This window comes from Zeus faber, assembly GCF_960531495.2.
Source record: "Zeus faber genome assembly, chromosome: 5".
NCBI classification, from domain to species: domain Eukaryota; kingdom Metazoa; phylum Chordata; class Actinopteri; order Zeiformes; family Zeidae; genus Zeus; species Zeus faber.
In genome coordinates this window covers 33,117,022-33,133,121 of record NC_137192.1, presented here as the reverse complement: position 1 = coordinate 33,133,121, position 16,100 = coordinate 33,117,022, and the positions used below count along the sequence as shown (strand labels likewise).

The 16,100-nt window shown below is 48.3% G+C and overlaps 1 protein-coding gene across 1 annotated transcript in view; it reads left to right on the top strand.

The window, feature by feature from the left end:
• Window positions 1–13,343, top strand: part of col7a1 (collagen, type VII, alpha 1) — a gene marked incomplete at its 5' end in the record, with an annotated part of 58,728 nt that extends 45,385 nt beyond the window's left edge. Inside the window, 26 exons of the mRNA XM_080001154.1 lie at window positions 962–1,021; window positions 1,609–1,734; window positions 1,832–1,903; window positions 2,088–2,123; window positions 2,278–2,337; window positions 2,591–2,635; window positions 3,266–3,301; window positions 3,438–3,473; window positions 3,919–3,975; window positions 4,089–4,160; window positions 4,293–4,364; window positions 5,898–5,933; window positions 6,066–6,146; window positions 6,949–7,002; window positions 7,271–7,324; window positions 7,432–7,494; window positions 7,727–7,789; window positions 7,894–8,010; window positions 8,184–8,261; window positions 8,878–8,931; window positions 9,176–9,224; window positions 10,428–10,511; window positions 10,945–11,070; window positions 11,233–11,427; window positions 12,276–12,458; window positions 12,645–13,343. Coding sequence (XP_079857280.1) covers window positions 962–1,021; window positions 1,609–1,734; window positions 1,832–1,903; window positions 2,088–2,123; window positions 2,278–2,337; window positions 2,591–2,635; window positions 3,266–3,301; window positions 3,438–3,473; window positions 3,919–3,975; window positions 4,089–4,160; window positions 4,293–4,364; window positions 5,898–5,933; window positions 6,066–6,146; window positions 6,949–7,002; window positions 7,271–7,324; window positions 7,432–7,494; window positions 7,727–7,789; window positions 7,894–8,010; window positions 8,184–8,261; window positions 8,878–8,931; window positions 9,176–9,224; window positions 10,428–10,511; window positions 10,945–11,070; window positions 11,233–11,427; window positions 12,276–12,458; window positions 12,645–12,676 — 1,941 coding nt within the window. The 3' untranslated portion in view covers window positions 12,677–13,343. The remainder of the gene's footprint in view (window positions 1–961; window positions 1,022–1,608; window positions 1,735–1,831; window positions 1,904–2,087; window positions 2,124–2,277; window positions 2,338–2,590; window positions 2,636–3,265; window positions 3,302–3,437; window positions 3,474–3,918; window positions 3,976–4,088; window positions 4,161–4,292; window positions 4,365–5,897; window positions 5,934–6,065; window positions 6,147–6,948; window positions 7,003–7,270; window positions 7,325–7,431; window positions 7,495–7,726; window positions 7,790–7,893; window positions 8,011–8,183; window positions 8,262–8,877; window positions 8,932–9,175; window positions 9,225–10,427; window positions 10,512–10,944; window positions 11,071–11,232; window positions 11,428–12,275; window positions 12,459–12,644) is intronic.
• Between the last annotated feature and the right edge of the window lie 2,757 nt (window positions 13,344–16,100).

Genomic DNA, 16,100 nt, shown 5'->3' with positions numbered 1-16,100 from the left:
AGAATGCAGTAGCCGGGAGAAGCATTTAGCAGTAGGGCGCGGGGTTCCGTGCACAGTCAAGACCATCTGCTCCCACACCTGGCATTAACGTGCATTTTGGACTGACTGGATTGTACAAAGCACAAAGTCCCCTCAAAGTGAGGAATAGACGAACCCGAAACCCATTTAACATCCCATCGCACAGACTAGCTCCAGGGGAGGTCATTTGGGCAGAGTTATAACCCCCAACGGGTCCCTGGACGTAAGGTAATGTAAATGAGTTATTTCCACTGACGTGCGGATCCAACTGGCAGCGTTCAGCGGAACAACCTGCTTTGATACCGTCACCATTACTCAACCCTCTCAGTACCTCCGGTGCTACTCTGATCCACCACTTTGGACTCCTTCCCTCACTCTGACTGAGTGATGAGCCTACGTTGCCACTGTTTAGTAGACGTTAGCATTCTTTCTAGAGGACGTCAAGTAAAATGATGAAAGTGCAATAATCTGAAAATATTTCCTCTTCACAAAATCGCAACGTGTTTACCAGCGACACGGTTTAATTCCAGGTATAAATGTAATCCGATTGAATAATATCTGGGTTCATCGTGTGCATTCATGCCAGGTCTAATGGGGCCTTTGTGTCGTCAAAGCCTGTCATCAAGGGAGACACTTTTTACAAATCAGGAGAGGAAGAGGTGAGCGGAAGCATTTATGTGGGTGAAGCTGTATCCTGCTCCACTAAACTCCACTGGGAACGTTCTGGTCATCATCCGTCAGCGGTTGGGTGGGCCGCACCGAGGGGAGACGTGCAACATTATAGAAATGACCAAAAACAAACGCCCTTGGATAACAGCGATAGGTTTTAATGGGGTAAGCTTTAGAGTTTTTGGGTGGTTGAGTCGGGGGCTAAGCCGGGAGGCGGCGTGGCTCTCGGCGCCCTGCCGCCTGCTGCCTGTGCTCTAACCGTCCTGTGTCACAGGGAGAGAAGGCCATCGGACTGGCAGGTCCCACCGGTCAGCCTGGACCTCTGGGGTTAAAGGTGAGGGGCCGCATGGGACACCACAGTAGACACGCACATATGAAACACACACACACACACACACACACACACGCACACACACGCACACACGCACACATGCACACACGCACACACGCACACACATATACTGTATATCCACCTTGTGCAAAGTAAATGTATAACTTTATATATGTTGTATATATATAATGTTAAGTTATCTATATTATTATTATTATTATTATTATTATTATTATATATCAAAATCAGGTACCGGATCTATCAAACTATTGATATAGGACCGCGCATCAATAATTTATTTGGTCCATATCCTTTTGAATATTACACCACCTATAATATTTTATGCTGCTTTTACTTAAAAATATATTTAAGAGCAAGTGCTTGTATGCTTATAGAGAAGTAGAAATGTCAATGTGGTACTTTCACCTTTACTAGAGACATTTTGTGCCAGGGTATTTGTACTTTTACTGAAGTGACAGGGCTTGCTCTTTCCACCACTGCTCATTTGTAATAGGAAACCCTTTTACAACAGAGAGTTTGCAGAATAACAAATATACTATAATAGCATAACAGCTGCTGCTACATTTCAGGGAGACCCAGGCCTGCCTGGTCCTGCCGGCCCCCCAGGACCTCGGGGTATCACAGGCTCCACTGGTCTCGCTGGTCTGAGGGGGGAGGTTGGAGAGCAAGGACCCCCTGGACCGCTGGGAGTGAGGGTGGGTGCAGCCTGACACTGCATGCCCCCACATGAGATCCCAGAGAATCATTTCTCACAATATGCTTGATTTATATGAATAACAACATGTTTTTTAGGGTCTCCAAGGCTTTCCAGGCCGGGCAGGTAACCCCGGAGCCCCCGGACCCGCCGGACCCCCTGGAAAAGTAGTGAGTGTCCTGTTTGTATCGTCCTATCAAGCAGTTGTCAAATATTATATATATATTTTTTGCAATTTTATTTGTACATTTGAGACTGGCTCATTGCCATAAAGGACCAGTGGAGATACAATTAAAATACACTAAACCAAACTCTTTGTGATTAGTATCTTCAATAACTTGACTTGATTTCCAGGGAGATCCAGGAACTGATGGGGGCAAAGGTGAAAAGGTGAGTTGGCATAATATGCAATGAGGCACTGTTTTTTTTTTTGTTTTTTGTTTTGTTTTTTGGGGGGGTGGGGGGTTCTTTTTTTAGATGATCTATTCGAAAGTAAAGGAAATGCACAGTTATATGCTGTATCATCCTGTTCTTCTGTGTGCAGGGGGAGGTTGGAGTGGGAGTACCAGGAGCGAGAGGAGAGAGAGGGGTCGCGGGGTCCAGAGTAAGTGCTCCACCACACCTCCATACCGCTGGAGTGCAGCTTTAGCCTATGTGTGTCAAGACATAAAGGAGCCGAATCTGAGGAGGCAGTGGTGGGTGTGTGTGTGTGTGTGTGTGTGTGTGTGTGTGTGTGTGTGTGTGTGTGTGTGTGTGTGTGTGTGTGTGTGTGTGTGTGTGTGTGTGTGTGTGTGTGTGTGTGTGTGTGTGTGTGTGTGTGTGTGAGTTCATGCTCATTTTGTGTCATTCATTCCCAGGGTGAAGAAGGCCGTGCAGGATTGGATGGGGAGCGCGGTGCAAGTGTAGGTTTCAAGCATCGATTATTTATTTCTCATAGGCAGTGCACAGGCTGCAGCAGCTGCTACGGATGAATGGGGACTTTACACGCTCTCATTCAGGTCACGCGAACTGCCTCAAAGCAGATGAAATTCTTTTTAAGCCTTAGATATGTAAACAACGCGCTTCTGCCTCACTATGCAAATGGTGTTATTTATTTTGGTTTTATTATTATTTTGGAGGCGGCACCACTAATTGTATGTGTTACAATTCACATTTTGGCCAATAAGCAAGTGATTGAGGCTGAACAAGAATCCCATTTGGCTACTTTTATGATATATAGAGCATGAAGGGAGCTCCAAAATGTTTATGTATTTCAAAGTTATCTAACTAAAACATCTTTTTAAATACACCAATCATATATCAGTCTCAAATTTCCTATGACCCCCTTTGAAAATTAAGTGATCCAGGGTTGCCTGGTTTATGGTATTCCTCCAACTCAATGTGAAACTGGCATTCATATACCAAATTTATTCTGCTAGTATCATCACTTTGCAGGCAAAGGGGTGAATCCCAACTTGAACATCATTATAATCACTATAATGGTGTCATGGCATGTCTTTAATAACTGAGCATTGTACACATGCGCTCCTCAGGGTCCATCAGGCAGCCGAGGCGACCGGGGAGAAAAGGTATCTGCCACTGGTCCTTTTTACCCCTATTTCAAGGGTCCTCGTGCTTACAACGTCTCCTGAGCGCGCCGCTCATGCAGAAATGTGAATTGGATTGACATGCATGAATGAAATGTCTTGCTTTCAATTTTGATAGGGAGAATTGGGGCCACAAGGTGACAAAGGAGAAAAGGTGTGTGCATTTTCAAGTCTAATGAGCCTTTCACTCTCTTTGTGTGTGTGTGTGTGTGTGTGTGTGTGTGTGTGTGTGTGTGTGTGTGTGTGTGTGTGTGTGTGTGTGTGTGTGTGTGTGTGTGTGTGTGTGTGTGTGTGTGTGTGTGTGTGTGCGCGTGTGCATGCGCAGATGCCTTTTGTACATGTGGGAGTTGCTTATAGCAAACAAAGAAGAATTATTAAAAAAATGAGAAGGAGGTTATTTGCAAGTCTTAACAGATATTTATTCTGTTGTGAGCAGGGAGAAGTTATGAATACAGACAATAGTAATGAATAGCCTATGAAACAAGTGAGCAGTGATGAAACACGGCACATATATAATATATACTGTACCCCCTGCCCCCCACCCGGGGCTGAGGCTAGATAAGATGCTCAATTCTGATGTTATTATTTCCTCTCCACAGGGGGATACGCTGCTGGTGGGAGGACCTCCCGGAGTGAAAGGCAACAAAGGAGAATCTGTCCGTAAATGCTATTAATTCACACAGACACACACAATAAAAATGCCTTCCCCTCTTATAATCATATGTAAATTGTGGCCCTGATAGCCGGTTTCCTCACCTGTGTTTTTCAGGGGGACAGAGGGCCGAAAGGCATGCAGGGAGATAAAGGGGTGAAGGGCCAGGAGGGTCCTCCGGGCGAGCAGGTGAATTGGTTTCTCAAGTCGTCGCACCAGGGACGAGCCTCACTCAGTTGGCGATGAGGAGACGAGCCGTCGTCTTTGCTGTTTGTTTGGCGCTTGCTCACCACCGGTGTTTATGTGTTTATTCAATATTAGGGGCTAAGAGGGGAGCCCGGAGAGCGGGGATCCACCGGTTTCCAGGGAGCGCGTGGCCCTGGAGGACAGAAGGCAAGTGACACTGACATTGCTACTGCAGACTGGGGTCGGGAACCAGAGGAACCTGCTCCAAATTTCATAGTTCACAATTAGAACCAGCCCAGCGATGGTGTATACTGTGACCAAAACCTTGGCGACAAATTACACAGTGTGCTGGTGTCTCTCCTTTTTTTATTTTGATGACTCCAAGGTTCTTTTCCTACGCACTACATAGGTGTGCAAAGTATCAGGTTTTTTTTTTCCAGCCTCTACATTCATACTGCAAAAGAGGATGATAAATTGTGGTTTTCCTGTTTGAGTGATGGTGTTGATGTCTTACTGCACAGCTCCACACTCATTGACTGTCCAGACCTGGTGCACAAAGCTGCATCATAACACCATGAAATGTAAAGGTGTAACATACCCAGCAGTTTCATGTACACTATGTGTCCAGTTCATATCGTCAACATTGTTATTGAATGGGTAGCAGGGGGACTCCAGGTTCTACTTAGTATTTTTAGGTTTATGTGCAGGAACTATAAAATATTTCAATAATGAATAAATCGATAAAAAAACACATTTTATTCAATTATTGCATGGATAAAATGTGTATATACTGCATATTTACATTTTTACTCGAGAAATTATTGTTCTGACTGAATCTTAATATTACAATTTAGAAATGATGCCAGTTGATTTGATATATTCCGCTCTACCACAAAGTTCTGGCGGGCCGCAGCACCCGGGGAGCTGTCCATGGTCCTGCACAGGCCACCTGTGGTTCAATGCCAGTTTTGACCACTTTATCGCTATTCCCTATAATCTTTAGTGTTTTTTTCGATATCTTCTAAGTTTAATTGGAACCACAGAACCGTTTTTGTCAATGTTTGAAGAATTTATTGTACAAAAGGGAGTTACACAGTTTCAACAAGTTGCTTTTGGAGTGCGTTTTGAAAACCACTGGGGACCTGTTCCGCTACCTTCGGATGCCGTGACAGTAATGATAATTATGAATATATTATTTTCAGATCACTGGAAAGTTTAGGCGACACCCCTTATAAATGTGCTTCAGTTGCACTCTCTGAAGACGATCGCACAGCGCTGTCTTTTTAAAAAAAATCTTTTACCACCAGCTCTCTGCAGGCGGTAACAGCGTCCTTCTAACTGTGTGTGTCTAAAAGCGCCGCTGTTTGTGAATTGGACCTTATTTGCATAGAAAGGGGCCAATTTTGCACCAAATGTATGCATAATACCTACGTAATTGAAATACCCGCAAATAGCACCGGCTATTTTCATGGCAACGCAGTTAGTGGTGCATTTCACCATTTGCGGGTGCTTTGTAAATCAGACGGCTGCTTTTCATGGTTCGGGACGGTTTAGCGGCCGCAAAAGCCAATCCCTGTGGGAATTCGCCCCTCATTGTTTTCCGGTGCTACAAAAGAGAGTGAATCATGAATAAATTTATTTTGATAAACTCTTACCAATTCCAGACCCAAACTCCAGACACCGTTGATGGCATGTTGACAATAATACTGAGCCCTTTTTATTCCCGCTTTGTGTCTGCAGGGAGAGGCAGGGCAGCCCGGAGTGCCCGGAGAATCCGTGAGTCTTTCATAGATCCTTTCTCTTCTCATCCTCCACATCCTCATGTGACCGCTCTCTGCCCTCCGTCAGAGTCTTTGTGCTTGCCGGCAGATCCTGAGGGAGGAACTGCCTTCTGCCTTCTCTTTCCAGGGTTTACCAGGAAAAGACGGGCTGCCCGGGCTCCGAGGGGAGAAGGGAGAGGTTGGACTAAACGGAATACGGGGAATCAAGGTATTCCGAGTGTGTGTGTGTGTGTGTGTGTGTGTGTGTGTGTGTGTGTGTGTGTGTGTGTGTGTGTGTGTGTGTGTGTGTGTGTGTGTGTGTGTGTGTGTGTGTGTGTGTGTGTGCTTTTCTATGGATTCCTCTCTGTGGAGAAAGACCTCAACCTTGAAGCATCCTACACGCCTTTAAATTCCAGTGGCACCCTGCTAACTATGTACAGTAACGGCATCAAATGGACGTCACTGCGGAGGTTTAGGAGACGCTCCTATCTCCACATTATTTAATCACCGCGATGCGTCTGTTACATCGCCGAGCTCTCCACCAACCCAGATCGCCCTACGGCAGGCCCCAGGACAGACTTGATTGGAAGACCTTCCGTCCATTCCTCTCTGTTTCATACCTTGGAACATCCTCAATATCTCCCGCGTCCTTCTGCAGCTGTCGTCCCATTCTTCTGTTACTCATAGTGGCTGCATCATATCTGTCTTTCAAGAAAATCGTCCAACACTCAAAAGGCTAAACAAAGTATATGTGACTGACTCACAAGGTGAAGTGTGGGTGTGTGCGTGTGTGTGTGTGTGTGTGTGTGTCTTTGTGTGTGAGATGGTTTCGGCACTTGTTCATCAACTCTATGTCCACATGTATGGCTGCATGTGTGCTCCTGCTGCTGTGTGTTTCCGCCTGAGTGGCAGGTGGAGGGAGTGGCTTTCTGTCACACTGAATTGCTGGTTTGGTGTATTTCGCCCTCTGTGACTCACAAAGGGAGTGAGCGAATGAGTCCGCCCAGTGACTTTTTCTTGCGTGTTTCCAGGGTGACCGAGGACCCAAGGGGGCTTGCGGGGCGACCGGGCCCAAAGGAGAAAAGGTGAGATAGTGAGAGCCGAAGACAGATTGAGGTTAGTCGAAGGAATCAGAAGAAATTTGCAACGGGAGATTGCAGAGTGAGATTCAGTGAGATTGTGAATTCAATTATTTCATAGCCACGGGAATGTGGATCCCACTGTGTCGGATTTCCTCCAAACAAAGCCAGACAGGGTGCACATGTGCTAGGTTTTGCATGGACAGTGCGCACCATTGCTTCACGTCGCCCTGACAGAGGCTGTTTATTTTTAATCGTCTGGCTTTGTGTTCAGGGTGATGCTGGGATACATGGGCGCTCCGGCCTTCCGGGGAGGAAAGGAGAGCAGGTGAGAGCGGTTCCCCAAGCGCCTCCTCTGTCGACTCCGAGTGCAAGGTAACCACCAAATCACCAGCAGCAGTAATGACCGCACGCCCGCCCTGCTGTTTGCTCCAGGGGGACGTCGGCCCGTCGGGGGCCTCTGGCACTCCGGGGAAGGAGGGACTGATCGGCCCCAAGGTGCTGTACCCCTGCAGAGTCCACACGTCACCTCAGTTTGGGTTGTTTTGAGTTCCTTTGGGCCCCAAATGGAGTCTGACCCGAATCTAAATCAAGCCTCGAAATGATGTGTATCGAACCTTCATTTTGGTTTGTTTGCATAGGATTCCAATTTGGCTGAGTGGCTCTGTGCTCCTTGAGATTCACTGCTGATGTTTCAATGTGTAGTATTATTTTTTACTTTCCTCCTTAGGGCGACCGGGGGTTCGACGGAGTCGTAGGAACTAAAGGAGCCCAGGGAGACAAGGGTGAAAGGGTGTGTGTCCTGCTTCCCTCTTTGTACTCATGTACTTTCCCTCCATCTCCTGCATGTAGAGATGCATAGAATTTTTTTATTTAACACCCTGTGTGCTAATACAGGGTCCGCCTGGTATCCCTGGTCCCCCTGGTCCCAGAGGAGTGGACGGAGCCTCGGGTTTGACTGGCCATCAGGGACCTGCTGGAGCGAAAGGCCCTGAAGGACTCCAAGGACAGAAGGTGTTAGCTTTAGCAACTACCCAAATAATGTCTTCGGGTCCAGTGGAGTTGCACAAGTTCAAACAAGGACAAGCTCCCGCACGCAAATAATATTCATGAACGCAAGCTGTGCTGCAGTGATAAGTGCCGTGCCCCAATGTGTCTGTGGTAACGCTGTTTCGTGCTTGTATCAGGGAGAGAGAGGCCCGGCGGGTCCCGTCATGGTGGGCCCTCGTGGTGTCCCCGGGATACCGGGAGAACGAGGGGAGCAGGTGGGTGTCGTACTTTTCCCTCAATTTTCCACCCCCTGTTTTTATTTCTCATGGTTGGCGGTTTGTGGGTTTTTTTTGTTGTTTTTTGCCACTATCTCCACGGGCTGTTATTCCACAAACACATGGGAAAATTACGCTCGCTCGTCGCACTGATTCCTGGCGATAGCGCAGAGTGCATCGGGATGTTGGGTTGAGTCTGTGAGGCTTCTATCCTGCTCTGGTGCACTTTTCAATGGCAGCCTAATAAGACTGATTTTATGATGGATTCCGCACATTAAGCTGCTAGTGCTACGGTATTTTTCACCTTCAAATTAATATCAGTATAAAATGAATATTTTGCGTAAAACCATATTTGCACGAGTTGAGAAAAAAAAAGGGTCAAATGCCAATTGATATGAATGGTGGCGCTGTTCTTTTTGGTTTGTTTGTTGAATTAATATGCGTTGTTTGTCGAATGTACCTGCCGCTTTGTCATTCCTCTCGTGTGTGTGTGTGTGTGTGTGTGTGTGTGTGTGTGTGTGTGTGTGTGTGTGTGTGTGTGTGTGTGTGTGTGCGTGCGCGTGGGCGCATGCGCGTGTGCGTGCGTGCAACTCACTGAAACGTGCCCGTGCTTCAGGGAGAGATGGGTCCAGATGGAGTCAAGGGAGACAGAGGGGAGCCGAGCTTGACGGTCAGTTCCTCATTCCGGCCCCGGGGCCCAAATATAAACTTCCACCCGCCCCAGTGTTTGGACGGAGAGACACCGGCTCACACTCCTCGGAACAAATGCACAAAAAGAAACGCACACGCTTATGCACTCAGAACACGTGCTCACACACACACGCACACACACACACGCACTCACAATTAACAAAGGAACGATGAAAGCCCATCTCGCTCTTCCTCTGCTCTTGCGTTTGCTGCTCTTCGTGCAGGAGGATGAGGTCAGGGAGTACGTCCGCTCCGAGATGAGTCAGCACTGTGGTGAGCCGCCTCCGCCGTTGTTTGAGTTATTATCTTCCGCCGGCGCATGAATCACAGCCGTCGGCGAGCGCCCCCCGGAAGCCGTGCGACAGATATATGCCAACGCCACGTTTACCTTCCGACTGACCTTTTGCCCCCCCCCCCCCTTTTTTTTCTCCACCTCTGTTCCCTCCCCATCCATCCGTCTGCTGCGTCTCAGCGTGCGGAGGTGAGTGAGCCGCAGGGGGGGGGCGGGGTGGTTGGGGGGTCTTACATGAGGCCAGCAATTAGCATGAGTCACAAGGATTGCGCATGCTGTCACACGCACCGACTTGGTGGGCCGCCCGCTTGCCTCCTCCGTCCGGGGCTGGGAATGGTTCTAAACCAGGGGTCACGCCAGCGCCTTCACTTCCTCTGCCCACGTTGCTTTTCTGACGTCCAAACGCTGGGTTGATGTATGATATATGCTGTCAAATAAAAACATTTAAAAAAACTCTCCCCCTCCCGAGTTTGGAGAGTCTGCAGCTCGACAAAACACAAATCTACAAGACGTTTGATACGAGCGCTTGAACCTTTCGGTTTTAGGGGCCGACGCCGCCGAGAGCGATGTTCACGAGCGACACTTGAAGATGAACGGCCTCGTTCCTTCGGGGTTTTTCCTCATAGGCGGGTTTTGAATTTAGTTCCCGTCCGGTTCTCACGGCTGTCTCTGCCAATGAGGAATCCGAGCCGCTGCATCCGCTGCATCCGCTGCATCCGAGCCGCTGCGTCCGCTCGGATTCCGTCGACCAAACCGTGTCAAGCAGCCTGAACAAATGCCACAAAAAACCCCCTCCATTCGCCAGCTTGACGTCCTACTGAAATGAGCAGGTTGCTTGACATTTTTTATCTTTCTTGCTTCTCGTTTCGTGCTCTGCGTCGTCGCCCTGCTTTTCTGTCCGAGACGCTAATTAGTGCAGGAGTTCCACTTTCGGGCAGGGAGGCCGGCTGCGGATTAAAATGAAAGGCATGCTGGAAAGTAAGGGTGTGCTTTTGGGGTTTCTCGCTGCATCTAAATGTCTTACTACCAAGATACTCCGTCCTTTTTTGGAGCTTTTTTGCTGTATTTTTTTTCCCTCCGGTCCTTTGTCCCGCACCATGTCACACTTTGTGTTTTCCTGGTGACCATCCCCTCGTTCCCCTGTCTGCTCCTCCTCCCCCCGTCCCCCGTCTGGACCTCCTCAGGCTCAGCCCCCGACCCTCAGCCCCGGCCTTCGCTCAGGGCTCGGCCCTCCACAGAGCACCCGCTGGCCAAGAAGGGTGCGGAGGGTGAGTGTGTCGTGCCCCCCCCCCCCCCCCCCCCCCCCCCCAAGCCTCCCCCCCCATGCTGTGAAGATTGCCTGTCTGTCGGTCCATCCGTCCGTTCATCCGTCCGTCTGTCTTTCAGTCCTAACAGCCTGGTGGTCCTGTCGGGAGACCTCTGAACATTGGGTGGTTTTCTTGCTAAGAAAACAGAGGACTCCGTTTGCGTTTTGTTCTGACGTTTTTTAATTTCCATGCAGTATACTTTAAAAATACATTTTCACACCCTCATAAATGTATTCGTGTGCATTGTTAAATAGGATTTGTGCAACAATACCATTGTAACGCTCTAGGTTCTGCACTGGAGAAGCTATATGGGACGTGTATTGATCAATGATGTATATTGTTTGGGGGACGTTGGGCCCCTCCCCCATGTCAGACCTGATGCGTCCGGTTTCAGGACGCGAGCTGCATGTGGTGGTGAACACCAACGACCCCGACTACGAGCACATCTACTTCATCGAGGCTCATGACGAACCCACCGAGGACACGCGGCACCACGCTCCACCCATCACCCAGAGCGACGGTACTCCGCGGCTTCCAATCGCCTCATTATCCCATTCATGTGCTTATGTGGGGGTGTTGTTGTTTTTTTTTTTTTAAGAGCCGTGGTTTTCACTTAATCTCTGTTTTCATTTGAACGTGTGAATAAAACCATCCATTAATAGCTGTGTGTGTGTGCCAACAGGAGAGACTGAGAAACTCAAACAACAAAAAACAGTCACAGTCGAACCAAAGAAATCAGCCAGAGCTGAGGCCGTGAAATCGGCCAGAGCTGATGTTCAAAAAGCAGCAAAATTAAACGCTCAGAGAGGGGTTAAAGTTAACTCTCTGAAAGCAGACTCCAAGTCAGTCAGGTCCAGGCGGGGAGTCTCAGGGAAAGGTAAACAGTCCGACTATGGGTTCTCAAAGGGTTTAACTACCTGGCTGTCTGCCTGACTACTGCATGGCTCTGCATGGCCCCATCATTAAAAAAGACTCAGTGTTGCCATGGATGCATACGTAAATATTCTATATCCTAGATGATATGAACATATTAGTACAGTAGCATGTGACAGTGCTTAATCAAGTACCCCTTTACTAGTCAGCACAAGCATATTACCCCTGACCATTTTTTTGACGATAGATGATGGAGACATTCATATTTTTAGTTTTTTTATATATGGTGAGAAAGCTCGACCTTGAATTGATCTCATCGTCCCGCGGACATTTTATTTTTATTTTTTTTGTCATTTTTTTTTGACAAAGAATTGACAAATACAGAACACACCAAAATTATGCATCTCTGACAAAAATGCATGTTACCGTAGTCGTCGGTGGGGCCAGGAGATCATTTTAAGGCTGATTTAGGGAAAAGGTCCCAGGTGATGACAAATGTGTGTTGTGTGCTGATGAGTAAATAGGCTCAGACTGTTATGATCCCTTTGCAAAGTAATGTGTACAAACGGTAAAATGTTTGAACTGTGATTTCCCTCAAGCTGTGGAATTCGGACATTGTTTTCGCCTTTCTATCAGCTGAGGATCCCTGTTGCTTCTTATTCTGTGCCTGTACCTTATTCTGCAGACTGGTCTGTCGCAGTCTGGTGCCTCTTTGTTGGTTGCCTGTTCTACACAAACTCAGTGTGTGTGTGTGTGTGTGTGTGTGTGTGTGTGTGTGTGTGTGTGTGTGTGTGTGTGTGTGTGTGTGTGTGTGTGTGTGTGTGTGTGTGTGTGTGTGTGTGTGCGTGGTAGCTCCCGAGGACCCGTGCCTGCTGCCCATGGAGGAGGGGAGCTGCGGACGCTACACCCTGCGCTGGTACTTCAGCAGCCGGGCGGAGGCCTGCAGACCCTTCATCTACAGCGGCTGCCAGGGCAACGCCAACCGCTTCGTCCACCTGGAGCAGTGTGAGGAGGCCTGCCTCGGGGAGAGCGCAGGTACACGCACACACACGCACACGCACGCACACACACACACACACACACACACACACACACACACACACACACACACACACACACACACACACACACACACACACACACACTCACACAGGGTTTGTTCTGGGCGTGCGTTCCCTGCCTGTGGATTGCGTTGTGAGATGTTGTGTTTTCATGAAACAGATGCTTCTCACCCCTTGAAGAACGACGGTTGACCACACCTCACAGCCGTTTCTTCAACCGCAAGAGTGTCGACGTGGGGTTGCCAGGTTTGACTGCTCGCCGAACGGTGACGTTCTGCCGTCGTGCCTGTAGCTGAAGGTTCGGGGTTCATCTAATTTATTAATAACATAAACCAACTAGACTCCATCACCGTTCTCTCCCACCGTTTCGCCTTTTTCCCATCGTCACTTTTTTGGCTGGAGGTGGCCTTTCCTTTAGCCACAGTGTTGTTAAAAATGTTGTTGTTCCTCTTTGTAGGTGGCGTGTGCCATAAAGATACACATGCACAGAGCAGTTTATACCGATCAAACCACTTTTCCCCTTTCGTATGAAAAGTGATGAACAATTTAGGTTGTTGCTGTTGAAAGTATGTTTTATTTTTCTTTGTGTTTTTATAACAAATGAAGAGTCAAGCACAATAAACTGTTAATGTGTTGTACATATGTTTTTTTTTATTAGTATTATTATTTGGGGAAAGTAATTTGTTTGATAATGACTGCATGTTGACCAGAAATGTAAAAGGTGCTATTTTACAACATATTTTTATACTGTATATTGAAGACGGAAGCTTGTGTTTTGATATATGATTATATATAGTATATGAAATATATAATTGCAAATATTCCTGTTTTCGTATTAGGCTACTATTAAGATGAACATGTTAATAAAACCAAACATTTGAGTAAACAGAGGTTTGGATGTTTTCTCAAGATCTTGGCAGAAACTGAGTTTTCTGGTGGCTTTGAGTTTTTTTAGGGCTGGGGGGCTGGGCGGGGTAGGTCCAAAGAAGCGCTAGCTCTGCTGATGCACGCTAATGGAGAACATTGAATGATAAGTATTTGTGTTGTGTGTGTGTGTGTGTGTGTGTGTGTGTGTGTGTGTGTGTGTGTGTGTGTGTGTGTGTGTGTGTTGGTATGCCAGCCATACTTAATTGAATTAGCATATTTTAGTAATGAGAGAATTTTCTGCTCCTTGGCCACGCCGACTCTCCCCCGATCGTCTGCGGACTCTGCCCTCTGTTAATTTGATTGGCCCCGGGGGGTCTCAATCCTTGGGGACGCTCACCGCCAGATAGAGTCAATCACCATAAAAGGCAGAGATAGAAGCACTCCCCAAATTTCTACCGCCTTTCCTTGCAAAGCTTATCAGCGCTGCATCGAGTATCCAGCGTTTAAGATGTGGTGATACTTCAGGAAGAAGCAAACTTTTGCAAGGATGCAATTGGCCGATTACCGGTTGCTGTGATAAGCTGAATGTGGTGGCAGATGGCTTAACATCCAGTTAAATTATTCAGCCTCAGCTAATCTTATTTTTAATATAAACATTGTGTCTCCATGAGGAGCATCCACTTGATATGGCAGCAGTGTGCGTGCGTGCATGCGTGCGTGCGTGCGTGCGTGCGTGCGTGCGTGCGTGCGTGCGTGCGTGCGTGCGTGCGTGCGTGTCAGAATAACAGAGAGAGAATATCATCATGAAGTATTCATTTACTGTAGCGGAGATAATGGAAAATAATTAATAGCCCCCACGAGTTATGTTATTCAATCAGATGACATTGCACGTGTGTGTTGTTTCTGCGCTCTGTTGGCGCGGCTACATGGCATGTAAGACCAGAATTTGCACAGGTCGTCCTCCTCGGTGCAGGTGGGGTCAAATGCAGTGGACTCATTTTGTCATAGCCTGCTCGTACAATGACAAACAAAGATCTTCTGCTTCTTGTGCGCTCCAAGTCAATGTGCTCAGTGCTTATGGACTCTCTCTAACGGCCAATCAAGCTGCGTGCGTGCGTGCGTGCGTGCGCAGTCTCTGTCTGAGACGTACTTGATCATAAACCGGTAAAACCGATAAATCCATCATTGATATTAACGGTCGTGACCTCCCCCGCCCGCGTCCGCAGTCAAAGCTTGTCCTTAGCCGACCTCCAGTCGGTGTTTCCAGAGGTAATATGCACTTGATTTGTAATTTAAATTCAAACCCAACGCCTGCCGTAATTGGTTCTAAACTCTTGTTGAGGTTGCCGCGTCTTCAGACCCCCTGGCGTGGAAAAGGAGCCGCACGCCGGCACAACGGCTTGAGGATCTCCGGCTGGAGCGCGGTCGGCGCGAACGCCGCTCGGCTCCTATATCCTTCAAGGAGAGATCCGTGCGGCTTCAAGGACCTTTGGGGAGGATGGACGAGGCACTGCACCAAACCTTTCTAATCTTTGAGGCTGGCCCCTTTGGAGGATGGCGATAAAGGGTATATATTTATCTGGAGTACTTAAGTGGCTCTCTCTCTCGCTCTCGCTCTCGCTCTCGCTCTCTCTCTCTCTCGCCAGCCCTACTTCTCCTCTCAGCATGGGGTATGCAGAAACACGTCCAGGAGGTTTTTTTTTTGTTTTTTTTCCTCTTCACTGACCTTGACTGTTTCAAGTCCCCAGGCTCTTTAGCTGGTGGAGCCATATAGTGTGTTGGTTAAAATCCAGCCAAGAGAGCGGCGCAAGCCAGCCAGTCATTGACCCCCCTCCCTCTTCCTCTCTCTCTCTCTCTCTCTCTCTCTCTCTCTCTCTCTCTCTTCACTCTACTCTCTTTTTCTCGTTCTGCCACCCACTTCCCTGCAAGCCTGAAGACTGTTGCTATAGCAATGAAATATGGTGGAAACGTGTTCCACAACTCCTTTTTATTTCGAGACATACGAACATATGCTATGATCTGACTCACGTCTTTAGTTCCACCTTCCACGGAGGAGGCCACCCAGGAACGCTGCTGGAGCCGTGGTGCACAAATTGCGTGTGTGCGGTGTGTGTGTGTGTGTGTGTGCGTGTGTGTGTGTGTGTGCGTGTGTGTGTGTGTGCGCGCGTGTGCCTGTGTGTGCGCGTGTGTGCGTATGTGTGTGTGTGTGTGCGTGCTTGTGTGTGTGTGTGTGTGTGTGTGTGTGGGAGAGGCTGGGGGCGGGGATTACCGCAAAGCCCCCCCCTCCCCAGCCCCAGCCTGTGTTCCTTCTGTCGTGCGACGGGGCAGCAAAAGTTCTCCCCGTGCTGCGACTCTCCACCTGAGGACTCAGCGTTTATTTCACCCGTTCACCTGGAGCTCCAGGCGCCCCGTCCTGACGGTTTGATGGAGCGCAGCTCCAACTGCGGAGGCTCCAACCCGCCTCCTGTCCGTCTTTATGCCTTGAGGTCTTCAAGTTGCTGTTTCCGTGGTGAATTCTTGTTTGATTGTGCTTCTTAAATTGACACCCTGCATTGGACACATTTAATGGTTGAGCGGTGATTCTTCAGAGAGTCAAGTCATGTTCGTTTTATTGTATCCGACTCTTCCAAAAAGTGTCTCGATGGAAACTCGACGGCTTGCAAAGGCGCATCGCAGAGGCCGGTGGGTCGTCTGAGCAGGTAGGTGTCGGGCCCTCTCTTGTGTGGGGGCGTCCTTCCCTCCAACCCGG